At 52.7% G+C, this 26,497-nt stretch overlaps 2 protein-coding genes across 7 annotated transcripts; one reads left to right on the top strand and one right to left on the bottom strand.

The window, feature by feature from the left end:
* The first annotated feature begins 465 nt into the window (after window positions 1-465).
* MFSD13A (major facilitator superfamily domain containing 13A) lies at window positions 466-14,519 on the top strand. Of its 5 annotated transcripts, none has more exons than XM_024121348.2 (8): window positions 466-531; window positions 8,271-8,513; window positions 8,945-9,027; window positions 9,613-10,065; window positions 10,218-10,344; window positions 10,940-11,036; window positions 11,601-12,041; window positions 13,721-14,519. In XM_024121348.2, the coding sequence occupies exons 2-8, from the start codon at window positions 8,346-8,348 to the stop codon at window positions 13,981-13,983; spliced, it is 1,632 nt and encodes a 543-aa protein (XP_023977116.1). In that variant the 5' UTR covers window positions 466-531; window positions 8,271-8,345; the 3' UTR covers window positions 13,984-14,519. The 5 variants fall into 5 exon arrangements, with proteins under 5 accessions (XP_023977116.1, XP_054937227.1, XP_028337021.1 ...); XM_055081252.1 differs by lacking the exon at window positions 466-531 and adding an exon at window positions 5,849-6,060; XM_028481220.2 differs by lacking the exon at window positions 466-531 and having other exon boundaries at window positions 6,134-8,513; window positions 11,601-11,772; window positions 11,848-12,041.
* A 1,224-nt stretch (window positions 14,520-15,743) lies between these two features.
* ACTR1A (actin related protein 1A) lies at window positions 15,744-24,846 on the bottom strand. 2 transcript variants are annotated; one of them, XM_028481223.2, is made up of 10 exons: window positions 24,788-24,846; window positions 23,456-23,531; window positions 22,593-22,718; window positions 21,663-21,787; window positions 20,242-20,458; window positions 19,420-19,512; window positions 18,635-18,809; window positions 18,470-18,531; window positions 17,710-17,750; window positions 15,744-17,532 (listed from the first exon to the last, which is right to left on the bottom strand). In XM_028481223.2, exons 2-10 carry the CDS (start codon window positions 23,501-23,503, stop codon window positions 17,430-17,432), a joined length of 990 nt encoding a protein of 329 aa, XP_028337024.1. In that variant the 5' UTR covers window positions 23,504-23,531; window positions 24,788-24,846; the 3' UTR covers window positions 15,744-17,429. The 2 variants fall into 2 exon arrangements, with proteins under 2 accessions (XP_028337024.1, XP_054937229.1); XM_055081254.1 differs by lacking the exon at window positions 18,470-18,531.
* Window positions 24,847-26,497: the final 1,651 nt, after the last annotated feature.

Below are 26,497 nucleotides of genomic sequence, written 5' to 3'. Positions count from 1 at the left end.
TGTGCCACTGTCATCTTCTTATCTGTCTTAGCTGTGCATCCAGTCACACCACAAGGCTTGAAGGAAGGTGCTGAGCTCTCTTCATTTTCCGAATTAATAGTAGGGGTGGGGGACTTCCCCGGAGGTCTAGCGGTTAAGACTCCTGGCTTCCACTGCAGTGGGTGCAGATTCGATCCCTGGTGGGGGCTCTCAGAAAAACCTTGTTGATTTGAACTGAAATGACATTAAACCTTCGTGGAAGTGAGAGGGAGGGGGTGAACCGGCCAGGAATACAGACAATCTGCCCGTTATTTGTTGGCGTCTGCGTCCTCTTTTTGGTCCCTAAGGGCAAGCGCCCGTAACAAATATGGCGGCGGCATCCTCGGGCGCGAGCACCTGCCGAAGCGGCGGTCCCGGAGCCATGCGGAGCCAATCGCTGGGCAGGAGCGGAAGAAGAAGCTGGAGAAGCTGCTGGAGGCCTGCGCGCAGGCGCACTGGCTGGCACCTGGCTCCGGGCAGCCGCGGGATTAGGCTTCGCCTGCCACAATTTCGGTGAGGGGCTGGCCAGCGGCCGGGGCTCGGGGGCAGGAGCGGGCCGGACTGGGAGCCAATCAGTCAGAAAGGACACACCCGAAGGGTACAGGAATGCTGTCTGCTCTGGGAGTCCTGGGGGCTGTCTGCGGGAGTCCCTGAAGTGATCTGGTTGTGGGTTGAGAGAGTTCCTCGGGGCAGGGTGGGAGAAGCTTGGGCTCAAGGGGTGAGGATGGAATTCTTGCAAAGGGACTCACTGGGGTCGCATGATGCATCAGGCCGGGATCCATTTCATTAACGTAATGGCTTTTAACCCTGGTGGCGTTGTAGAACCAATTGGGGAGCTTTAAAAGAACACCGATGCTGGGCCCCATCCTTAGCAATTACGATTTCATTGGTCAGGGGTGAGGCTTGGGCTTTGGTGTTATTGAGCAGCTCCTCAGGTGATTTTAACGTGCAGACAAGGCTGGAGAACCACCACATGGTTCAGCGCTAGCTATTGAGTAAGGAACTCCTGGGTTATTCCCAGACTCCTCTGTGGCTTGCGAGGGGTGCGTGGTCCTGGGGTGAAGTTGCTGATCCTCCAGTGCTGCTGTAGTAACCTGCGGAGCAGGGAGGGAAAGGGAGAAGGTCCCTCCCCCAGTAGGGTGAATTTCGTTTGCAGCCTGAGGAGGAGGATGGGCCCATTAGTCACTGCATGGAAAGTGGGCACCCCTCCAGGGTGGGCGTCCCCAACAGCCCTGCCAGGGCTGGTCCTGCTGTGGGGAGACTGAGCAGGGAGACAAAGGGGGTGTGAAACAGGAAACAGAAGACAATTCAGAGGTCACCTGCTTGTTGAAAAAAGGACACACCTAATATTTGCGTAGGGTATAATACCTTTCAAATTAATTTGATACCCCTGGGACAGGCAGGGAATGGAATTTTCTCCCGCTTTGCAGATGTAGGAATAAACTCAGCGAGCTAGTTAGTGATAAGGTTCAAACTTGACCTAGGGCTCCCAACTCCAAATTATGCTTATTAGTAGATTTTTTCCCTCCATACTAATAGCTTCTCATACAGTCTCTAGTGCTTCTGAAGGGAATCAGAAGCTAACACCCACCCTCTTTCTGAAGCCCCTCACCCCAGGGGCCCAGTCTGTCATTCTTGGTTTCCTCTACCAAATTCATCAGCCCCCTACTCACCACAGGCTGGTTCAGAAATCAGGGAGCTGCTACTGTTTCTATCATTTTCTGGTTCTTTATCTCCCAGAAGCCTGATGGGGTGAGGGGAGAGTTTTTACATGATGCCGGGGGCTCCTTCTAAACATCTGATTGAGTCACCTGGCCACTCCTAGTGCCCGCTATCCTATTGTCCTCAGGATAGGATCTTGTGTGTGGTTTCCAAAGCCCTTCCTGATCTGGTGTTGCTTTGCTCTGAGCTCTCTTCCCATATTGTATCAATTTTCCTTAGCACACGGGTGAAAGCTTAATAAGTGTTACATTTTGTTATTATCACCATTCCTCTTTGTTGCCTCACCTGTTGCCTTGCTGTCCATGTTTCACATCAGGTTTCCCCAGGTTGCCTCTTTCAGACTCCCACAGCCAAGCAGAATGCAGAGCTGAGGGGCACAGTGGGATCTGGGGAGGACACTCCTCCTATGGCTGCTGCTCTCCCGTTGGGCTGGGGATGTCCATATTGGCCTTTTAGGGGCAAATTGACCTAGCAGGTATTAATTGAGCACTTACTGTGTGGTGAAGGAGCCTGGTGGAAGCTGGCAGTCCAAATCAGGGGCAGGTCTGACCTGGCCCTGCCTTTAAGGAGCTTGGGGGCTGGAGGAGGGTTAGGGAGACATTTGGATCCTGATACAGAGCCAAGGGACCTGAAAAGGGGAGAGAACACTTGACTTGGTGTCCTTGGGAAGGTATGTGCCCCTGAACTGGGCCTTGCTTGAATCAGCAGGATTTGATACAATTGTGGTGGCATTGTGGGCCTAGTGATGTGAGAAATGCTGAGTTTTTTTTTTTTAGTCAGAAGCACCTGTTTTGAATTTTGCCTCTAGCACTTAATAGCTCTGTGATTTGGGGCCAGCTATTTAAACTTCATTGCCTTGGTTTCTTCACTTACAAGATGAGGATGGAAATAGTAACAAGAGTTGTAAGGATTCATGATGATAGGTGTAAAAACCAGGCATATCCTATATGTCTGAGAAATGGTATGTAGTTACATCTAGGGTGTTTTAGGTGGAAGGAACAACATGAACAAAGGTTGGAGGTGGCATTTTAAAAAGAATTAGATGGATGGCAGGATATACCAAGCAGTGAGAGGCATCAATGTTGTGTGCTGAGAAGACAACTTCAGTCATGGATTTGGCAGAAGGGAACACTGACTGCAACTCTTTAAAGATCATAAAGCCAAACTTCAGAGACATGAAAAGAAGAAGAATAGCTACATTAAAAAATTTTATTTATTTATTTATTTTTAGCTGTGTTGGGTCTTCGTTGCTGCGCGTGGGCTTTCTCTAGTTGCGGTGAGCCGGGGCTACTCTTCGTTGTGGTGAGCGGGCTTCTCATTGCGGTGGCTTCTCTTCTTGTGGAGCACGGGCTCTAGAGCGCAGGCTCAGTTGTGGCGCACTGGCTTAGTTGCTCTGCGGCATGTGGGATCTTCCCGGACCAGGGCTCAAACCCGTGTCTCCTGCATTGGCAGGCGGATTCTTAACCACTGTGCCACCGGGGAAGCCCATGAACAGCTACATTTTATTGAGGGTCTTCTAAGTGCCAGGCACTAGGCTTGGTGCTTTATATATCTTTTGCATTTCAGCCCTACAGCAATCTAAGAGGTTGGCATTGTCATCCCCACTTTATAGATGAGGAGACTGAGGCCTAGGGAGAGGGAGTGGCTGGCCCAAGGCCACACAACTGGGACCATACCAGCGGGGGGGCATGGGGGATGGGCTTTGGGGCCACCAGCAGGCTCTCCTGCTAGGTGCCAAGGTGAGGGTGGAGTTGGTTGCATGTTACAGGGTATCTCAGCCAGGTTATGCAAGTAGGCTGCTGTGGGCCCCAAGCCTTCCTCCCCCGAGAGGCAGGGCTGTTCTCTGTGGGGGTGGAGTCGGGGTGGGGAGGGCTATTAGAGGAAGCAGTTCCTGATGGAGGAGTGGAATCTGGAGTGACCCTGCATACTCCTCCCCCAGCTTTCTTTCCCGGGCAGAGGCTTACCTGGACAGGTTGCTTTGCCTCTAGATCTGGTCCATGGTAGTGGTCTGTCTCTGATACTCCTGAACATCATCTGGGCCCATGCTCCTTGCAGGCCGTCCTCTTCTGACTTTCCCCCTTGTGACTTGATTTTTCTCTCAAACTCCCCTACCACAGAACGGGCCTGATTACCAGCATATTCCCCTGCTCCTACCCTGATCTGTTATAAGTGAGCCCAAGGAAATGCCAGTTTCTGAGCACTTTTCTGTCGGTGCTCTGGGCTTCCTAGACATAGTTTAATCCTCCCTGCATTCCTATAAAGATAGGCATTGTTACTCCCATTTTACAGGTGAGGAAACCAAGGTTCAGACAAGCTCAGACCTTGCCTGCAGTTACAGTTAGCAGAAAGTTCAGCTGAGATTTAAATCCAGGCCATTCTGATGGCAAAAGTCATACTTTTTCCATCTCACCGCACTTTGAGGTTTTCTTCTATTGTTGCCCCAGCGTGGGTGCAGGGAACCAGCTGCTGGAGGCTGGGGACCTTGCCTGTAGGGTCCACCTTCTCCAGTAACCAGGGCAGGCCACTGGACATCTGGGTAGGGGTGCCAGGAGGTTTCACTCCCTTTGGACAAAGGCTTTCGAAGTGAGGGAGGGGAGTTCTGAAAGGCCCTGGGGAATCAGAGGAGGTGACCTGGGTTAAGGATAGCAGCAGACGTGTACATGGTGCTTTACAGCCCCAAAGCACCTTTAGATTAGCCCACCCCGTCCTTGCGTGGTGGGTATGGAGGGTCTGGGAGGCTCGATAGTAGTAATCTCTGAAGTTTGGGTGCTTGCTGCACTTCCTGTGCTCATTGCGTTAGAGTATTTTCTCATGGACTGCTAACCCTAGCCTTAGGAAGGTTGGCCCCATCGTGCAGATCAGGAAACAGGCATGGAGAGGTTTAGCAAATTGCTTCAGGTCACACGGGTAGGAAATGGTGGAGTTGGGACTTTGGAGACCTCCGGTTGTGTCTGCTTTCCACTATGTTACTTGGAAAGTGCCAAGGAAACTTTCGGGGTGATGGATATGTTCCTGATCTCAATTGTGGTGACAGTTTCACAGGCATACCTATGCCAAAACTGATCAGACTGTACACTTTGAATATGTGCGGATTATTATTATTTTGGGGCGGGGGGGGTCTTTTTTTTCCTTTTTTTCTTTTGGCCACGCAGTGCAGCTTGCAGGATCTCAGTTCCCCAACCAGGGATTGAACCCAGGCCATGGCAGTAAGAGCCCAGAATCCTAACCACTAGGCCACCAGGGGACTCCCCGATATACAGATTATTATATGTCAGTTGTACCTCAATAAAGCTGTGAAAAAAAAAAGTATTTCCCACCAAATGTTTCTTCAGGGGCTCAAAGGTCCCAGGGAGAGGCCACCTGGATATCCTCCGGCTCTGGGATAAGGTGGGATCATTATGGCCTGGGAGAGATTCTCACAGACTTAGCGGCTGCTTTCAGGTAGTTTTGGCCACTCCTCCTTCTCTCATTGCTCCGCCACTAGGCGTGGGCTGGCACAAGGTTGGCACAGGGGATGGGGGGCTGCATACCGATCTCTTGAGTGAATTGCCACTCAGCTTCCATTGAGCCTGAGAGAGACCCCCATGAGATACCATCCTTATTCTCCCCACAGAGCCTCTTCCTTACCAATCACTCCTATAGCAAGAGTGGCTGAGTCCAGAGAGGGAGAGAGAGGGTGAAGACACAGGCCCTGCGCTGGAGAACCCCACAGTCAGGCTGGAGTGCAGGCAGGTGGGAGTGTGCTGTGCAGGGGCAGGAGGCACCAGTGAGGGCTGAGGAGTTAAAGAAGTTCTCCTCGACATGGTGCTGGCTCCTGAGGGATGGGTGAGATGGAGATGAAGACATGGGGAGGGTGCTTCTGGTAGGAGGCACCATCAAGTACAAAGGCCTGGGGGCTTCCCTGGTGACGCAGTGGTTAAGAATCCGCCTGCCAATGCAAGGGAGATGGGTTCGAGCCTTGGTCCGGGAAGATTCCACATGCTGTGGCGCGACTAAGCCCGTGTGCCACAACTACTGAGCCTGCCCTCTAGAGCCCACGAGCCACAACTACTGAGCCCTCATGCCACAACTACTGAAGCCCGTGGCGCGACTAAGCCCGTGTGCCACAACTACTGAGCCTGCCCTCTAGAGCCCACGAGCCACAACTACTGGGCCCTCATGCCACAACTACTGAAGCCCTCGCGCCTAGAGCCCGTGCTCCGCAACAAGAGAAGCCACCACAATGAGAAGCCCACACACCACAATGAAGAGTGGCCCCCGCTCGCCGCAACCAGAGAAAGCCTGTGCGCCTCAACGAAGACCCAATGCAGCCAAAAATGGGTAAATAAATAAATAAATTTATTAAAAAAAAAAAAAAAAAAAAGCAAAGGCCTGGCCAGAGGAGATGGTGGCTTGAAGGTCCACAGGAGTCTCGGCTGGACTGGCGGGGAGAGGCCAGACTACAGAGGCCCTTGAAGGCTGGGCAGGGAAGGGGAGCCATGGTTGCTCATGGGGCAAGAACAGGGCCTGGGGGGTCACCACATTTGGACTGGGGCTGAAGTCGGTTCTCCAGGGCCTGACTCTGATGGGGAAACAGAAGTTTCTGTTCTGCATGTGTGCGTGCAAGCATGTGGACATGTAAATGAAGCCCATGGGTAGGCTTGGGTCACGAGGACTCAAAGAGAAAGCCTCTGAGGAGGTGTATAAGTTTTAGGGCTGTCGTAACAAATTGCCACAAACTGAGTGGTTTAAGGCAACCTCACAGTTCCTGTAGGGTAGAAATCCAACATCAAGGCATCAGCAGGGTCATGTGCCCTCTGGAGGGAGGCTCTAGGAAAGAATCCTTCCTTGCCTCTTCCTAGCTTCTGGTGGTTGCCTGCAATCCTTAGTGTTCTTTGGCTTGTAGATGCATCACTCATATTTCTGCCTGCATCTTCACGTGGCTGTCTTCCCTTTGTGTGAGTCTGTCTCTGTGTCCAAATTTCCCTCTCCTTATAAGGATACCAGTCATTGGATTAGGGCCCACCCTAACTCAGTATGACCTCATCTTAACTTGGCTACATCTGCAAAGATCCTATTACCAAATAAGGTTGCAGTCACAGACACTGGGGGTTAGGACTTGAACTTATCTCTTTTGGGCACATTCAACTCAGAACAGGGAGTTTGAGGGAAGGAAGCCCCCATAGCTTCCCTCTGGGGGTCAGACAAGCACACATGAGATTATTTTTCTGAAAAGAGAACAACAGCTTTTAATCTAAAAAAAGAGACAGATAGACTTAATGCCTGGCTGCTTAAAGTGTGGTCATGGACCAGCAGCATGGGTGCCACCTGGGAGCCTGTTAGAAATGCAGAATCTCAGATTCCTCCCCACACATATGGAGGCAAAATCTGCATTTTAACGAAGTCCCCTGGTGACTTGGAAGCACATTACAGTATGAGAAGCGCTGCTTTAATAAAAATCTGACTTTTATTTGCTTTTCCATCCATGGTCAGTCTAGCCTGCTGGTCTCCGTGCACGAGTCGGCCTGGTTGGGAGCAGGCACTCGTGCTGTCCTTTGTTCTCTCTTTTCATGTAACATGTTCTTGAGTTTCTCTCCCCTGTGTTGAGGTTGCCCACGTACTTGGCCTTTGTGGAGAGCATCGGGCTTGTTGAGCCAGTCCTTTTGTTGTGTTCCTGGGCTGTGTCCAGCTTTTGGCTGTTTATAAATGTTGCTGCCATGAACAGCTCTGTACATGTTCCCTTGGGGTTAGTTCCTTGAGGTGGAATTTCCGGAATCAAAGTGCGTGAGCAGTTGTGGACTCTTATCATATCTTATCACTTGTATATCCCTATGGAACCTGCCATCACAGCAGGTTTCTCCATTCTACCCAGCAGCCCATAGGAACCCAATTTGGGAGGTCAAGTGGCAGAAAAGCCTTTGGAGCCAGACAGGTCAGGGTTCAAATCTGCTACTTTTTTGCTGTGCGACACTGGGCAAATTACTTAACATCTCTGAGCTTGGGGTTGCTCTCGTATAATATTGTAATAGTGCTGTAAACTTTGTAGGGATTTTATAAAGATGATAATGAGACCACTAACATCCATTTATTGAGCACTTTCTGTGAGTTACCTCATTTAATCCTTACATTCCTCTGAGTAGCCATGATTGTCCACTTCTCCTTTTTACAGAAGAGAAAACTGAGGCTGGGGTTAAGTAGCTTGCCCGAGGTGCCACTGTAGGCACAGTGTGTGCCCAAGCCCAGGGTTGTCATGTCTGGACCGTTAAGGTTGAATAAAGTATGGTTGAAAGAAGATACTGAGCCCAGCGCTGTAGCACGCGACCTGGCTCAGCACTTGCTGGCTGTCTGCCTTCTCTTCCTACGCCTTTATCAGTTTCCTTGGGTTACTCTCCAGTAGTGGTATCTAGTCCCGCATTGTTTTAGCTGGACATCATTGACGATTCCCCAGTTTTGTTTTACGTACAGACTTTCTCCCAGTGAGATGACTCAGAGGTCTGGGGTTAGATCAGATGGCTCTGATCCCTGCAGCTAACTGGCTTCTTCTTCCCCAGGGACAAGGATGGCCAGACTGCCCGTGGCCATGAGCGCTCCTCAGTACTCCTGGAGCTGAGGCTGGGCTGGCCACCATGGGGCTGGGTGGGCCCTGGGCCTGGCTGCTACGCCTGCCCACGGCCATGGTCTATGGCTCCCTGGCCCTCTTCATCTCTGTCCTGCACAACGTGTTCCTGCTTTACTACGTGGACACCTTTGTCTCAGTGTACAAGATCAACAAAGCTGCCTTCTGGGTCGGAGAGGTAGGCCAGAGCTGGGGCAGCCAGCCAGGTTGGGAGCCAGGCAGATGGCAGGGCTGGATCCTGCCCAGCCAGGAGCTTGGGGAAGCCGGGTTGCCCACCGAGATTCAGCAAGAAAAGCTGGAGCTGGAGGCCTTGATGACTCCTCAGTGAGGATTACACCAGCTCTCCTGGCCTCTGTCTTGTGAGCCAGGCACTGTTCTATGTATGCACATTTATAATATATTCATACATATTTATCAGCTGGGCCCTGGATGGGTGGGAGTTTGATGGGACAGTCGCTATGGGTTATAACAGAGGGACTGACCTGAGCAAAGGTTTGCAGGAAGGAAAGCTGGGGTCATCTTTGAGAGGTGGCGAGCAGGCTGGGATGGAGAAAGCCCTGGAGAGGAGGCTGCCTGGAGCCCACCTGCCCATTTCCCCTCTGCCCACAGACGGTGTTTCTCCTCTGGAACAGCTTCAATGACCCCCTCTTCGGCTGGCTGAGTGACCGTCAGTTCCTCAGCTCCCAGCCCCGGTTTGTTTCCCGAGGATGGCTCAGAACTGGTTCTGTCCCACCTACCCCTCCCCAGAGCTGGAGGACCCCTGCCTGTGTTTGGGGTGGGGAAAGAAAGGGAGACCATTTTCAGCTGTTGTCCAGGTTTCCTCCTTTCCCAAGGTCAGGCAGGCTCTGTCCAGTTTGAAGAAGTGGCCTTGACTGGCTGCTGCCTTGCTCACCTCGGGGAGAAATTTACCCCCGCTCAGCTTATCAGGCCCTCAGGACGGGGCTCCGTGCAGCAAACACTCTCTGCTGCTTCTGGCAGATTTCTTTAGCCCATCTCTGCTTGGGCCCATCACTGCCCCCAAGCTTGAGAAATGGGTATCCCACCACCCTTTGGCCATCAGCCCTGGCAGGCTGGTAAGAGAGCAGAGAGGAGAGTGTACCCACTGGTGAGTTGTGCTTCCTAAATCAGGGGTTGAACTCAGGGCTCAGTGGGACCACCCTGGTGTGAGTCCCATGCTCTGGGCCTCTGTTGTTCCGTCCTCTGGGCCCCGGGCAGGGGGAACTGGGGCCTGCCAAGCCTGCAGGGGCATCTTCCAACAGCACCCCTCTCCCTGGCAGGTCAGGCGCCAGGCTCTCCTCGAGGGCCGTGGTGCTGGCACGGGTGCGGGCACTGGGCTGGCATGGGCCGCTGCTGGCGCTGTCGTTCTTGGCATTCTGGGTGCCCTGGGCCCCAGCTGGCCTGCAGTTCTTGCTGTGCCTGTGCCTCTACGATGGCTTCCTGACGCTCGTGGACCTGCACCATCATGCCTTGCTGGCTGACCTGGCCCTCTCAGCCCATGACCGCACCCACCTCAACTTCTACTGCTCCCTCTTCAGTGCGGCTGGCTCCCTGTCTGTCTTTGCCTCCTACGCCTTCTGGAACAAAGAAGACTTCTCTTCCTTCCGCGCCTTCTGCCTAGCACTGGCCGCTGGCTCTGGGCTGGGCTTTGTGGGGGCCACACGGCTGCTGAGGTGGCGGGTGGAGGCGGCCAGCAGGGAGCCGGGGTGCCCAACCCTGGCTGTGGATGGTGGGTGAGTGGCCAGCTCCGGCTCTCCAGGGTCCCGCCAGCACTCTGCTGGGTGTCACTGCCATGCTGGGTCCCCTGGCTGGTGGATGGCTGCCGGGTGGGGGAGGGCTCTGGCCCAGCCTAGGCCGTCGTTCTTGACTCCCCTCTGCCCCGTAGCCTGTGTGAGGAAGAAGAGCTGCTTCTGGGAGGCGAGGAGGTGGGCAGCATCACCTTGGGCCAGTACCTCCGGCAGCTGGCCCGCCACCGGAACTTCCTGTGGTTCGTGGGCATGGACCTGGTGCAGGTACGGGAGCAGTGCCTCCACCCAGGATGGCTACAAATGCCTCACTCAAGGGAACAGGCTCCTCAGAAGCTGGGAAATCAGTTCTGGCCTCGCCTGAGAATGGCTGGGCCATTCAATGGCAGGAGCACAAGTTGGGTTGTTAGATACCTGGATTCTAGCAGCATCTGAGCTCCTAGCTCTCTGCGTCGTCTTAGGCTTGTCTCAGTCTCTCGGGGCAGCCATGTCCTCACCTGCAAAGCAAGGATATGAAAAAGAGGTGCCCCTTTGGGGACTTTTAAAACACCACATGCCACACCTAAAACATATGTAGTATGTAAGCCAACCAAATTTAGAAATAGATTGTTTTTGTGTCATTAAGCTTGTTTTAGCATTGATAGGTTTTACAAGAGAAAAAGCTTTTAATTGTTCTAATGACAATTTTATCATTCCTTCTAACTTTTAGCAAAATTCGATAGGCGTAGGAATTTGGTTTTAGGTTTTGTTCTGGCACGTTCCATGTTGAGGGACATGGGGGAGAGGCCACCCTTGCTCCTGCTTCTCCACCTGTTGGCTTTTGCCCTGTTCCTGGCCTCCCCACTGCCCCTGTTGGTTGCAGGTCTTTCACTGCCACTTCAACAGCAACTTCTTCCCCCTCTTCCTGGAGCATCTGTTGTCAGACCACATCTCCCTCTCCACAGGCTCCTTCCTGTTGGGTGAGTGTGTGCCTCGGGCAGGCCGGAAGGCCAAAGGCTTGCACCCCAGAACCCCTAGCCCGGCTGTAGGCACAGCCGCCTCCCCAGCTGGGGCCCAGGTGGCAGAGGGCAGAATCCGTGCTGGGGTTGCACCTCCAGCCCCCGGTTCTGTTTTCCAGAGGGAGGGAGGGAGCCTCTGTGGGTTTGAGGGGGTAGGGCTGCCCTCATGGTGGTCCTCTGGGTGGCGGTGACATGCAGAGGTGAAGCAGCACAGTGGCTGGTTCACAGGGAGGACTACTGTCCTGACAGGCCTGGGTGTGTGTCTTGACTGTGCTTATTCACTGTGTGGCCTTGGGTGTGTTTTATTTCATCCCTTTGGGCCTCCATGTCTCTGTAAAGTAGGAATAATAATAGTACTTACCTTAAAGGGTCGTGAGGACTAAATAAAAGGGTGTGACGCTCTTAGCACGGAGCCTGAACCTCATTAGTGTTGGATCAGTGCAAACTCTGATTCCGATGGCTAACCGTGGGCAGTTGTGGAGGTTGTGGCAGTGCCCCCTGACGAGGCCGCACCCCCTTCCCCAGGTATCTCCTATGTCGCTCCGCATCTCAACAATCTGTACTTCCTGCCCCTGTGCCGGCGCTGGGGCGTCTACGCTGTGGTGCGCGGGCTCTTCCTGCTCAAGCTGGGCCTGAGCCTGCTCATGCTGTGCGCTGGCCCTGACTGCCCCGGCCTGCTCTGCCTCTTCATTGCCAGGTATGCCCCGCCCTCCTTCTTCCCCACACCTCTGTCCCACCCCTTCATTTTTGTTTGCTCTCTCTCCGCCGGCAGCAACCGTGTCTTCACTGAGGGCACCTGTAAACTGTTGACCTTGGTGGTCACTGACCTGGTGGACGAGGACCTGGTGCTGAACCACCGCAAGCAGGCGGCCTCAGCGCTTCTCTTTGGCATGGTGGCCTTGGTGACCAAGCCAGGCCAGACCTTCGCCCCGCTGCTGGGCACCTGGCTGCTGTGCTTCTACACAGGTGAGAGCCCAGGGGCTGGCACGGGGCTCTGGAGGCTCCAGGGAGCACAGCTTACCTGGTGTACCAGCTGATCAGCCTGGGATCTGGGTCCACTGAGGCAGAGAATGGCAACCAGCCAACAGAGACTGGGTCTGGGCCGCCCCCGGCTGCCACCCCTCCTCTGGCTCTCTGCATGTGGGTAGAGGAACTGGGTTACATTCTTTCATTCATTCATTCAACAAATATGTATGGAATACCTTCTCTGCCAGGTGCTGCTCTAGGTGCCTCTAGGGAGGGAGATAACAAAATAAGACAGACAAGGTCTTTGCCATCGTGGAGCTTATATTCTAGTCAGGGGGTGGGGGTAGGGTCGGCAATAAACAGCCAAATAGGTAGTGATGAGTACGTTGGTAAAGCTAGCCAGTGTGACTGAGAAGCTGCTTAGCGTGGTCCGGGAAGGTCTCTCTGAGGAGGTGACACCCAGGATGTGAACTGAATGGCGAGGATTTGGTCTAGAAAGATCTCAGCAAATCCCAGACAGAACTGGAAGTGGGCCCAAGTTATCAAGAGTGGTTTGGCAGACTTCCCTGGTGGTGCAGTGGTTAAGAATCCATCTGCCAATGCAGGGGACACGGGTTCGAGCCCTGGTCTGGGAAGATCCCACATGCCACGGAGCAACTAAGCCCACGTGCCACAACTACTGAAGCCCGCGGGCCTAGAGCCCGTGCTCGCCCGGGCTACTGAGCCTGCGCTCTAGAGCCGTGAGTCACAACTACTGAGCCCGCGTGCCACAACTACTCAAGCCGGCGTGCCTAGAGCCCGTGCTCCGCAAAAAGAGAAGCCACCGCGGTGAGAAGCCCGTGCACCGCAACGAAGAGTAGCCCTGGCTCGCTGCAACTAGAGAAAGCCCACACACAACAACGAAGACCCAACGCAGCCAAAAATAAATAAAGAAATAAATTTATTTTAAAAAAAAAGTGGTTTGGAGATGAGGCTGGAAAAGTGAAGAGGGCTCTGTAGATCTGGGCAGGGTTTGGATTTTATTCTCAGCGCAGCTATTGGGTGGCTTTTTTTTCTTTTTTTTTTGCGGTATGCGGGCCTCTCACTGTTGTGGCCTCTCCCGTTGTGGAGCACAGGCTCCGGACGCGCAGTCTCAGCAGCCATGGCTCATGGGCCTAGCCGCTCCGCGGCATGCGGGATCTTCCCGGACCGGGGCACGAACCCGTGTCCCCTGCATCGGGAGGCAGACTCTCAACCACTGCGCCACCAGGGAAGCCCTTGGGTGGCTTTTAAGTAGGGGAGTGGCCTCGTCTGATTTACACGCTTTAAAGTTCGCTCTGACTGCTGCACGGAGGATGGGCTGTAGGGAGGCTGTGGCACAGGCGATGGAGGCTTGGAGCAGATGGGGCCCGGGACTGAAAAGAAGTGTTTGTTTTGATCTGTGCTTTGGAGTTGGGGGAAGTGAAGGATTGGCTGCTGGGGAGTGGTGAAATTAACTGAGGAATCTAGGAAGACTTCGAGGTTATTGGGGGGATGGCGGTGCCATTCCCCAAGAAGAGAAGAACAGGGGAGAAGCAAGTCTGGGGGAGGAATCAAGAGTTGCCATTTGGACATGTGCCCGTGGCTTGTGAGATGCGGCACCGTGGACTGTGGAGGAGACCAGGGCTGACCTGTTCTTTTTGCGGACTCTCTCACCCTAGGTCATGATCTCTTCCAGCAGCCCGCACTGACGCCTGTGGGGAGTGCCCAGCCCTGGCCAGAGCCCCCGGCTCCACCCCCACCACAGGCCCCGACGCTCCGCCAGGGCTGCTTCTACCTACTGGTGCTGGTGCCCATCACCTGTGCTCTGCTGCAGCTGTTCACCTGGTCCCAGTTCACGCTGTATGGGAGACGCCTGCACGTGGTCAAAGCCCAGCGTCAGAACCTGTCACAGGCCCAAACCCTGGACGTTAAGACGGTGTGAGGGGAGCGGCAAGGCCATCCTGCTGAGGACACTACCTGCAGCCCTGGGCGGCCAGCCTCTTTCGCCTTCCTGGGGTGCAGCCTGGAGGACAGATGGCGGAGTGGGAGCTCCTGGGGCTGCGCGGGGAGCGTCACTGAGGTCTAAGTTCCTGCTTGGCTGTCGAGCCCAGCTTGGGCAGGGGTTGGGGCGTTTGTGCTCAGGGACCCGCTTCCTCCTATGCGGCAGGAGGAAGAAGAGGATCACGAAGGGAGGGGGCCCGCCCTGTGGTCACGTGGGGTTGCTGTGGGCACAGAGGCCTATCCCGCTACCTGGCTGGGGCTGGCGCCCTATGTGGGCTCGGAAACCACTTTGGCCCAGTCAGAGGAAGCTGACTGAGTCCCACCTGCCCCTTGCGGTGGCTTCTCTCAGAACTCTCCGCCTCAGCTGTGCGTGGAGTAGCACGCCCTAGCTGCTGCAGGGCGCCTGCGCCCCCAGCTGGCCTCTCAGCGAGGTTCATTTCATCACAGACTGCTCCAAGTCGGTCATTTCTATTCCCACTCCTGAGGTTTGTGCTGTGTGTGGGAGCGGTGGGTTGGGGAACAGGATTCCTTACTTAATAAGAGCAGCCTGAGAGCATTTTCAGAGATGAGTGGGGGGCCACCCACATCAGAGTCACTGAGGTAGCAGGGAGAGCCAGCAGGCCCGTGGCCGCATGGGCCCTCGGGATCAAAACAGCTTTCAGGCCTGCGGTCGTAGCCCCAGTGCATTTCCCATGTACCACTGCTGGACATGGTGGGCAAGGAGGAGTGGCCACTTCTAGGCTAGAGGTCTTTAACCTTGGAGTCGCTGGGGAGCTTGCAAAGATGCTGGTGTCTGAGTTCCCCAAGATTCTGATTTCATGGGTCTGGGTACCGCCTGGCACTGGGGTTTTGGAAAGCTCTGCGGTGATTTTACCGTGCAGCTGGGACTGAGAACCTCTGCTTGAGGTCAGCGTTTCTCAGCCTCGGCACTACAGACATTTAGGGCTGGGTTGTTCTTTGTTGTGGATGTTTAGCAGCATCCCTGGCCTCTGCCTACTAGGTGTCAGTAGCATCTCCCTCCAGTTATGATGACCAAACATCTCCAGGCATTGCCAAGTGTGTCCTAAGGGGCGAAACTGACTTTGATTGGGAACCACTGCTCTAGGCCAGTGGTTATTTGAGGGTGTGCACAGCGGTTAAGAATGTAGGCCCTAGGGCTATATTGCCTGGGTTCAAATTCTAGCTAACAAAGGGCAGAGCTTTGGGAAATGATATAAGGAATAACAAACATACTTACACTTCGTATGGTTGTTGGGAGAATCAAAAATGGATTAACATTTGTAAAGTGCCTGGAAAACCTGCTCTCCCCACCACCCCCGAAGTATACAGGTTTAAAATGGAGAACTGATTAATCAGAATATCTGCGCGTGGGCCCCAGGAACAGTATTTTAATAAGCTTCTGACTTCAGAGATGTGAAGAGCTGGCCCCCTCATTTGGAGTGGAGCCTCATCCATGGGCTTGGGCATGTGCACAGGCCTGGGAGCCTCATTCCTGACCTGGTCTTTGGGCTTCGTTGTGAACACCATCTTCTCTGCATCCACCTGACAGGCTGGGGCTTGGGCTAAGGTCAGGCCAAGTCTGGCTGGTGCAACAGTGCCCTCTAGAGGACAGACTAGGCCCAGTCACAGCCTCAGATTCCAGGTCCACAGCTCCTCCCTCCTCCCACCCTGCACTGGCTACAGACAGAGGCCCAGCTGTTGTGTCTACTGGAACGAGTTTATTTAAGTACACTGGGCCCCACCAGGCAACGTGGTTTGTGCGAGGCTGTGCGAGGGACAGGCTTGGGCTAAGGGCGGGGGAGGTGAGCTGGTTAAGCACACTGCAGTCTGTGGGTCGCCACATCGCTTTCACACACACCTGCTGCTGCGGCCCACACCTGGCAGGGCCTTTGGTCATTGGACGGCATGGGGGAGAATACTGCCTGGAATCTGGGATCAGGGCAGGTCTTGGTGTCACAGGTGAGGGTGCCGGTGAGTATCTGCTAGCCCCAGCTTTGCACCATCTGGCCTGAAGAGCCTTGGGACCACTGCCAGGCCAGCCCAGTCCAGGGCAGGCACCCGGCCCCACTGGACCAGAGGAGGTGAGCCCGAGCCCGTCAGCTCCTGGCACTCTGGTCTGGCCCCTCCCTAACCAAACAAATGTAAAGACAAGAATGGCACAAATCAGCCCAGAGGGGGCCATCTCGCCTCTACAACCTAGTCCCCCCTGGGTCAGCTAGCATGGGAAAAGGCAACTTAATTGCAGATCTTTCTCCAGTCCTAAGGAGGCTGGATCCCCAACACCCCTCCTTTGCTAGCAGCCTCTGCCAAACGGTGATTCTACCCCCTGTTTCAGAAAATCCAACCAGCAACCAGCCTGTTGATTCCAGGGTGGTGAGCAAGTGGAAGAGGGAGAAAGAAAGAGGCTGGAGTGACTTTGAGTGTAGCCTCTGATCCCAAATGGTCCTGAGGCCTACGGATACTGTCAGTTCACTGTTAGCAGGGAGTGGCGGGGCCCTGGACGCTATGCTAAGCTTAGGTGCTGTAAACGTTAGTGTGAACAGGGTGACTGGCGGGCAGGAGGCAGTGAGCTCCCTCGCTCCAGTCCCTGTACTGAACAAACACTTCAATAAATAAAACTGAAGATGGCTTTGCCCATGGATGGATGGACAGCAAGGGCCTGGGGCCAACAGGCTCCTGAAACTCTCCCGAGATCCCCGGATGGGGGTTGGGGGTTAGAGCGTTAACTTTGCCACCCATCAGAAGTAGCACTACTCCTGCCCTCCTCAAATGCCCAGTGTGGTCCTGGTCTCCAGGTGAAGCTGAGGGCATCCTGCCCCCTCCTGATACCGAAGTCTCAGCAACCGCTCCTGGAGTGCTTTTCCAGCTTTCTAAACCCAAACTGCAACAAAACCAGACAGAACTCAACCCTGGCCCTCAGTCTGTGATCAAGAGGCATTGAGAGCAGAATGATGAGCAAGGGGAGGCAGCAGCTGCCTTGGGCCGCAGAGCACCCTGGGTGGGGTAGGGGTGGGGCTGGCCCAGCCTAGGATGGGCAGCAGCAAGGTCTCGGGGATTGGGTTTACCTCCCTCTCTGTCTCCCTATGGTAGTAAACATAGTCCCACACAGCCAGCCAAAGACCCCGCTGACGGAGCAGGTCCCTCGTCAGGGGCCAGTTAGTGGTCAACCCCAGGTCTCAGGCCATCACCATCGTGGGTAGTTCATCGTCCTTTCTGGGCCCCGGGATCCCCGGGCCACACGGCACTCGCATATGCGCACACATTCGTACCCACACACCCACACACACACTCATACACACAGGCAATTCCTCGCAAACACTCCGACTCAAGAAAGCGAGTTTTAAAGTGGAGTTAACTTCAGAGAGAGGTGAAGATGATGTCCCAATATTAGAAGGTTTTCCTGTGGATGGATCGGGCACCGTCTTCCTCGTATTCCTTCTTAGAGACCCACATCTTTTTAAAGGTGTCCAGGGAGGCAAGGATGGAGCCCCTGGAGTGGAGGGAATCCAAAGGAACAATGTCAGAGAAGGGGAGTGGGTATTCATGGAGCCAGCCAGTCCCCCTGGGGCCAAACCAGACCAGGCTTTTCTTTAAAGGGATGGGGTGGTGAGGGGTAATCAATGCCTTTGCTTCCTGTTCCGCTCTTATGCCCAGAAGAGCTACTCACCCAATCCATGTGGAATACAGTCTCTCTTGCGGTGCAGATATCTGCAGGGGTGGGTGGAAAGAGAATCTGAGACGTCCATCCTCCCCTCTCCCTTTCCCTGCCACTACTCACCTTTATGGCCAATTCTGACCGCCAGTGAGAGCCGGTGGATACATGGATACATTTCAGTGGATATATTTCATAAAACAGGCTTTAAGTTATGTCCCTGCTGGACCCTGTGGCCTCTCTGGGGGGTACTGTGGCCAGCCTGCTCATCTGAAGAAACAGGTTCCCGGCATCCCTAAGTATCTATGGCTCCCAGGGAAGCTGGGGCTATCTGGGGGCAAGATTTGGCTCCTTCGGGGGCTGGTGGGAAGCAGATTGTACGGCAGGAACCACACTCCTCCATTCAGGATCCCTCCTTCCGCAGGCAGGCCAGCTCTCCTCAGCAGTCACTAAGATGTTAGACTGTGTCACAGGGGAGCAGCCAAAGTCAGTCTCCTGTCAGTGTTACAGTTTCCCTGAAGGACCACATGTGGGGCCCTCAGCCTAGCACCCTGCCACATCTGGGTATCAGAACTGCCCCCTTTTGTGAAGAGGGAGAGTGAAGATGGGTCCTCCCCTCTGGCGGGCTTCAGGGGCAGAGTAGAAGCTGGGAGCCATCTGGCGGTGCCCGAAAAACTTGGGCAGAGCAGGAGGGGAGGCCACGCCACATGGCCCTCCAGATCCTTGGAGTCTCAGTTCCACCCAGCCCCTGGCCCCGCCCCCAGCATGCTCCTACCCTGATCTTCACATCTTTCGGAGCCAATTTCTTCACTTCACTCAATAGCCTGTCACCAAAACCTGAATGGGCAGGAAAGGAGAATCTCACGTCAATTCTCTGGGTGTCTGGGCCCAGCAGTATGTGGAAGCTTCCTGGGGAAGGGCGCTGAGAGCAAAGACCAACCTTTGAACAGGGTGGAGCCTCCCGAAAGGACGATGTTAGAGAAAAGTGTGCGCCGCAGGTCCATGTCAGACTTCTGGATGGCGAACACCAGCACCTCATGGATGCCCTCGCTCTCCTCGCCGATCAGGTCTGGCCTGAACAGCAGCTCAGGTGCCCGGAATCGGGAAGGACCAATCTGCGGGGGGGCCGCAAGTTTCTCAGGCTGGGGTGGGGGCTGAGGTCCCTCTGGGAGTGGAAATGGAAGAGGGCCCTCTGCCCATGGTTTAGTAACCAGGTGGCTAGGAAGGCCACGCTCAGGCAAGACCTTGTACATCAAGGGCACAAAGAAGAACAAAGAGAGGGCTCCTGGGAACAAAAAGGAACAAACAGGGCTCCTGGGAAACTACAGAGAGGAAGCTCCTGTGTGTAATCCTAGCTCTGGCACTTGCCAGCCAGAGACTTAATAGATGGATTCATTCATTTGTGGAAATTTCTTCCTATCAATGGAGGTCCAGGGAGATGGAACTCACCCTACACTGTGCCTAAGTGGTTAAGGACAGCACTATACCTCACCCTCCCTAGTCCCATTCCGACCTAGGAAAATGCCTCTGGTACCTCCTCCCCTCCACACAGGACAAGCAAAGTCCTGGGCACCTCGCTCTGCAGGAGATGCTGCAGCTCAAGAGCTATGCTGCTCCAGGCAGACGGTGTGAAGGACCTGACTCCAGCCTGCCCGTGGGACGTTTGGTTTGGGCCCAGAGCTTTTGGGGCCTGGGGGGCCTGAGGGGAGAGGTCTGGCCGCCTACCTCAATGGTGCTGCCGTCGGGCAGGTAGTACTGTGCCTTCTCCGTCTCTAGTGTCTCATCCTTCTGAGGGTTTATGGATAGGTAGCAGGCTCTCTGCAGAACCAAGCACAGGTCAGGCAGGCAGGAAACCTGGCGACTACCCAGTCAAAGTTCCTGGGAGTGATGTGCTGCTGCAGAAATCTGCCCATTGCAGTGACTGCCCTAAAGCTTCTTAGAGCTGCATATGCTAAGTGCCACCCAGTGAGGGCTGACCGAAATCTCCCTGCCCCTTCTTAGGATATGCGTTTTCACCTGCTCCACTTTCCTGGTGGGCAAGCGTGGCAACTCAGCTTTCTGGATTTGGGTCTGAGACCACACCCTAATTTTAGTCCAGACTCAGGTGTTTCTCTCCTACTACTCATACGGTTCTGGGTACCGCCTACCCAGCCCCGAGGTCTCCTAGAGCTGTAGGTGGCAGGAGGGTTCATTTTACCTAAAAAGAAAAAAGTATTCTGACTTCTTCAAGGATGTAAAAGAACGTATGTAATTTGTACGTAATGTATAAAAAACATTAAATAAACGAGCATGGGTGTGCTCATCACCCAGCTTAGGAAATAGAGGCAGCTCCCTTTCTACCACAAGACGGCAGCACTTTGGAAGGTGAGTCCGCCAGGGTCAGGGGACCCAGCTGGAGATCACACAGCTGCCAGGAGGCCTGGCTGGGGAGGGCAGAGCCTGATCCCCAGGACAGGAGCTTTGCAGCTCTTCACTTCAGGTCACGGAGGTCCTGGCTGCTGTTCCCATTCCCTCTGCCAGCCCTGGGCCCATGCGGGCAACACTTACTTCTTTTATGGCCTTGACAATCTCAAACTCGGAGGATGAGTGGAAATCATAGCCTTCCTTGCGCAGGTAGAGGCGAAGGAAGCGAGAGACGTCCCGGCCAGCAATGTCGATGCGCATGATTGAGTGGGGCATGGCAAAGCCCTCGTAAATGGGCACGGCGTGGGTGACGCCATCCCCAGAATCCAGCACCACACCCGTGGTCCTGCCGGTGGCATAACTGAAGCAAAGGGGGCAAACCATCACCAACCCCTGCCTCCTCACTCTGGGAAGAAACTCACTTCTTGCTAGAGTTCAATGTCAGAGCTAAACTAAAGCTGGGGCCTGCCTTCTCCAGAAGCCTTCGACTGGACTAAGTACGAAGGCAGCCCGAGTACTGAAGCAAGCAAGCCTGTAGTGTCTGGAGGAAAGGAGCTGAGCCTCTCCAAGCTCCCTCCCCAACCCCCAGAAGAGCAGGCCTTCTAACCGCAGGAGATGGCCTGGCCTTCAACTGCTTCAGGGACCCAGCCTGAGGGACAGTTTTTACTCTCTAGCCAAGAGGAAAAAACTCAAATGCCTACAGGGGTCAGGCAGGAAAAGTGAATGAGTAAAAGAAAATAATATCTTCACTGTCATAAAAACCTAGCTTTTTCCCACATGGCCCTCTAGGTCTGTCCTTAGTTTTTTCTCTTTTGGTAAGGACAAGGGTACAGACATATATTTCTGTGATATGAGGGGAAAAACCCACAATGTTTCATAAATAGCAACTGACATTCTGCCTTCGTGTTGGGAGGACAACAGGCAATGGAGAGGACTGTGGTGAAGTCAAGTTTGCAAACCCTATCTAAAGTGCAGCTGCTATTTTATTTCAGCTCCAGCTGATTTTTGTTCTAGAGGAGTGCAGGCCCAGCATTACCAGATCTTCCCATTTTTTCAGAGAAGCCGGAAATTTGGATTTTGATAGGAAATGTCCTAATTTTTAAATGCTGGTTCACAGTTTTTTAATGGGGCCAAACACATGCCGTCTGTAGGTCACCAGTGTACGATCTCGGCAAAATACCTAACCCTGGTGTGAGGTAGGTTGGGAGGGGTGTGAGAACAGGGAACACAGAGGTGTTTTCATCACGACCCTATCACCAGCCTTGCATAGCACCCGGCACAAGTAGGCCCTGAAATAATACCCGAAGTCATTACAGGGGCCTGCAGGGAGAGCTGTTGCAGCACATGGCCTTCCCAGCGGGCTGAGTGGAGAGCCTCTGGCACCAAACCAGCAGGGAGTTACGAGACTGGGAAACAGCCTCAATGCTCCCTTTCCCACCATCCAACCTTCCCTGGCAGAGATGCTCAGGTGACTCTGAACCAACCCAAAGGAGAGGCAGCCTCGACTCTGCCAAAGGACTGCTTTCCCCACAAGGGGCCAGGCTAGCCAGCCAGCTGCTACTCACAGGCTGAGCACAGCTTGCATGGAGATGAAAAGGGCTGGCACATTGAAGGTCTCGAAGAAAACTTCAGCAGCTCGTTCCCGGTTTTTCCGCGGGTTTAAAGGTGCCTCCGTCAGGAGCACAGGATGCTGGTGAAAGATGCCCAGACGGCAATCAGGGCGAGGCCAGATTCCCACCCCTCATTATACTGTGTGGCTGGTTGGAGAGCTCAGGTGACCTTTGTCAACCTCTCTCCAAAAAAGGACAAACTGGGCTTGTCACCTATCCCCACCCAAGTCAGTTTCTCAACTTTCTAAATTCACACCCCCTTTAAAGTCTCATTCTGTCCTCATCCCCTACTCCCCTCCTTGTCTTCCAAGATTCTTATATAGGTCCTTGTACCTACTGTATAGCTCCAGTTGTCAAGATTTTGCTAAACTCTAAATTTGGAATTATTACAATAAAAATAATAGTTAAAAAATTTTTTTCAAAATAGAAAATTAAATTTCAATATTGACTGTACTTTAAAAAAATGGAACATATCCCTCCCCTGGAAAATCTGATAAGCCTAGTATGCACCTTCCTTTTGTGTTTCTGAGTTGAGACTTCCTTTCTTAGAAGGTAAAGAGTATAGGCTCTGAAGTCTGAAAGACGTGGGTTTGAATCTCAGCTCTACTACTCTATTCACTGGGTGATCTTAAAAACACCACCTGGCTTCTCTGACCTTCTGTTCCCTTGTTTATAAAATGGAGATAATACTACCTGTATCTCATAGGAATGCTGTGAAGATTAAACGCAAACATGTCTGGAAAGCACATGGCCTGGTGCCTAGAACCTAGAACATAAGACTCAAACGCTCGTGGCAGTTATCATCGTCATCCGCCTCATCTCTGGGGTAGGGGCTCTACCTGCTCTGCAAACCCTGCAGGGGCACCCTGAACATAGGACCCTCACCTCCTCTGAGAAAGTCTGCAGCTGGTCCTTAGAATAGACGTATTGCCAGATGCGCTCCATGTCGTTCCAGTCCTTGACGATGCCGTGCTCCATGGGGTAGCGGATGGAGAGCAGTCCTCGGTGCTCCTGGGGGCAGAGAGCAGCACTTACAGCAACAGCCAGCCTCTCAGCAGGGCTGCCAGGTGGGCCCTGCTCTTCCAGGGCCTGCAGTCCTCAACCACAGCTAAGGGCGGGCCACCCAGCCTCCAAGTCTCTAAACTGTATGCTGCGAACTGTACTCAGGGCCCAACCAGCTGGCAAAGCAGAGGGCTTCTGCATTTCCGTGGGCCGCTGGGTGGCACCCTCCTCATTGCCTGGTTCCAGGACACAATCTCCTGGCATTTGCAACCAAGGTTGGCAACAACGATTCTGTTGTTCTGCTTCTAGAAGCCACCTGAGGAAAACTGTGCTAATTAACTGTGCTAATTAACTGCCAAACTGTGCTAATTAACTTATCCCCAGGGTATCCCAGCTAGAATCTCCCCCCAATCACTTCTGCCAAAGAAATAACGAAGCCAGTCAACTTAATCATTGGCAATGTAGTGACAGAGTACAGAAGGAAGGCGAAAGCCCTCTTTTCTAGACTGGTCTCTATTTCCCAAAGTGGGGTTCCAGATATTTTTTCTCTAAAACCAGAGGCTGTTCCTGGGAGAAAGAAACCAACTAGGTTTACTCTCTCTAGAATGAGAGAGTGAAAGGGGAGAGTTCAAGAGGAAATTGCTCCTTTTACTCGTGGCCATGTCCCACTGTGGGACACTGCCCGAGCGGGGAACGATGAAGGTCCCCTGATGGCTTGAGGTTTCTTCAGTAGGACTGGGGATTACCTCCGCTTTGGGGCCAATGAAGATGTCGCCTTCAAGGGCACCTGCCATGACACGAACATGTTTGGGTCTGCCCACACTACGAAAGAGAGCAGGGAGGACCATCACTTTTCATTTCATGACACAACACGTGACAGAACACGGGAAGGATGTACTGATGCACGTACTTGGATGGGAAGAAATATACTCAGTTCTACTGTGATTACTGTTGAGGAATGAGATTATAGTTGATTTTGATTTTCCTCTTTCTACTTTTCTGCACTTCCCACAATTTCTATAATAAACATGTATTATTTTATTTTTTTTGTATTTATTATTTTAAGTCATTTGTATTTCATATATTTATTATATTTATATTATTTTATAAGTTATTAAAACAAATTCTGGAGGATTCAATACCTCTAGTTCTTCTTTTTCCACAGTATATATGCAGATCAAGAGAGACAGGGAAACAAGAATTCATTTAGATCGATTAACTCAAAAAGTTTTTGTCTCCTTAGCCTCCTGCCCAGGCCTCCTATTAAGGAAAACTGTGATGTTGTAACTGACAGATGGCCTTTCTTCCTTTTTCTACTGCTCTGAGCCCCTTTCCCAGGCACCCGTGCCCTTTTCCTGCCTGCAATCTCTCTGCCTTAGGAAGAAAGTGCTGAGAAAAAAACTTATTCTTGGGCTTCCCTGGTGGCACAGTGGTTAAGAACCTGCCTGCCAACGCAGGGGACACGGGTTCAAGCCCTGGTCCGGGAAGATCCCACATGCCGCGGAGCAACTATGCCCGTGTACCACAACTACTGAGCCTGCGCTCTAGAGCCCGCGTGCCACAACTACTGAAGCCCGCGCGCTTAGAGCCTGTGCTCCACAACAAGAGAAGCCACTGCAATGACAAGCCCTCGTGCCGCAACTAGAGAAAGCCCGTGTGCAGCAACGAAGACCCAATGCAGCCAAAAATAAAAATAAATAAATTTACTTAAAAAAAACCAAAAACTCATTCTCACTAGGATGGTAGGTATGGTTTAATGTTAAACCCCATCCTGGGTGATAGGAGAATTTTAAGAAGAGGGTTCCATGAAGAGACTGTCATCCAAAGCAATGAGTCACCAATGATAACATTTTGGGCATCAGATAAAATCAAAAAAAAAAAAAAATTCACCTCTCGGATTGTACCCTGCAGGCAACTGTCTGCTTGCTCCAAAAGCCAGCTCCTGTCCCTTGCTTGTTGTTTTGAGTACCAAAACTGACCCAAATGAGAGATCCTTTCTCCCTAAAAGATGGAGGGCTGACACCATAATAAAGCTGACAAGCCTCCCAAGCTTCTGACTAAGCTACAGAATGACTTACTAGTTTGGAAAGCAGTATTTGGGGATCTGATCACCAGCAAAACCAGCTTTAATCACACCGGATCCCTGAGGAGAGAGAGAAAGAGAAGTCACCATATCACAAAAACAAGAGGAGATATATATCATACAGTATATATAATATGGTTCCATCTTTACTTTAAAAAGAGAGAGACCTTATACTTATGTATACTATATCCACTTGTATGAGAATCTGAACAGTGAACGCACACCAAAGGGAGGGCAGTGGGGCTGGGGATGGTGAGGGGCATTTCTATTGCATACTCTGAATATTATTTGATTTTTATGTATTCTTTGACTTTTCTACATTGAACATGTTTTACTTTCCGAATTAAAAAGGGAAATTAATATTAATACAGGGAAAAAAAAAAAGAACTCTTGAGGAGAGAAGAGGAAAGTGACTAGAAGCACCAAAGCAGCCAAGTTTAGGAATATAACCAAGGAGGGAAGAGCGCATGATTCTGTTATACCACCGTGGAATGCTTCTAACCTACTTTCCCAGCTCAGACCCAAACTATCCCTGCCCTCCAAGGCCTCTATCACAGACACCACCACGAGCGCTGCCATACTTGAAGTTAACTCCAATATGACACACGTTGTCTGGTTCTGACTACAGGGGCAGACCACTATGCTTTGTGGGTGGTTTGTGGTTGTTTTGTTTTTCACTATGCTTTGCTTTACTTGTTGGTCTCTTGAGGTAAAGAGCAGTAAAGCCCTAAAGCACTGTCTGAGAAGAATCTGATGTCTCCCACCATCATCTCTCGTACCACCCAGGCCCATACAAAGTAAACATTGACTCTGGACATCAACTCCACGCAGGACAGATGTCGAGCCCTGATACTGCTTGAGATTCACCCTGTTTTCTTCCTTCTTAATTCTTCTACCACCACACCTGATACCCTTGTCCTTCCACCCCCCCCCAACACAGTTTGCAGCTGCAAGTATAATTAGGGCAAGGCTTTTCCTGCTGCATGTTGACCACTTCTCCTGGGGCGAGTGTAATATTGATATTTCCAGGACCTACACAGCAAGCAGTAAACACATCAGGAGAGCTGACTAGCCAAGGTTACCTTGGTACCAAAGGCTTCCTGGCAACAGCCCTGGATCCCTCTCTGTCTCTGATTTCTGCTCTTCTATAGGAGAAGGGCAGGGGGTGGGGTGGGGTGGGGTGAGATGGGTCATCCTGGTGCCTGATCGTAGCAAGACAGAGGGAGGAGGTAAGAAGTGGTTGAAGGACAGGGAAAGCAGTATGGGAGGAGAGCAGGGCAAGCCAGTTCTCTAAGACAGCAGGAACCTCTGCCAACAGAAAAAACAGGAGACAATGTGCAAATTCATTGGCCTGGGCAGAACAGCAAGGAGCCTAGAAAAGGTGCAGCTGTAAACTGAGCTCAGAGACCGGGAAGGAGGAAAATACTATCTTACTGCAAACCCAAGGGCTCTGGGACAGCAGCACAGCTAGTGAAAAGAACACTGTACAAGAGAACTCTGGGAACTTGTGAGCTCAAGCTTCCAATAATTGCCCACTGCCTTCATCTGGGTGTAGTGATGCCAGCAGACTAACTGGATCTCCTGGTAGAGGTTGAAAACAAGGAAAGTAATCTAGAGTCTGTGCTTCAGACTCTAGATTTTTTTTTTTTTTTGCAGTACGCGGGCCTCTCACTGTTGTGGCCTCTCCCGTTGCGGAGCACAGGCT

This window comes from Physeter macrocephalus, chromosome 20 (assembly GCF_002837175.3).
Source record: "Physeter macrocephalus isolate SW-GA chromosome 20, ASM283717v5, whole genome shotgun sequence".
Lineage (NCBI taxonomy): Eukaryota > Metazoa > Chordata > Mammalia > Artiodactyla > Physeteridae > Physeter > Physeter macrocephalus.
This window is presented reverse-complemented; position numbering and strand designations above follow the sequence as displayed.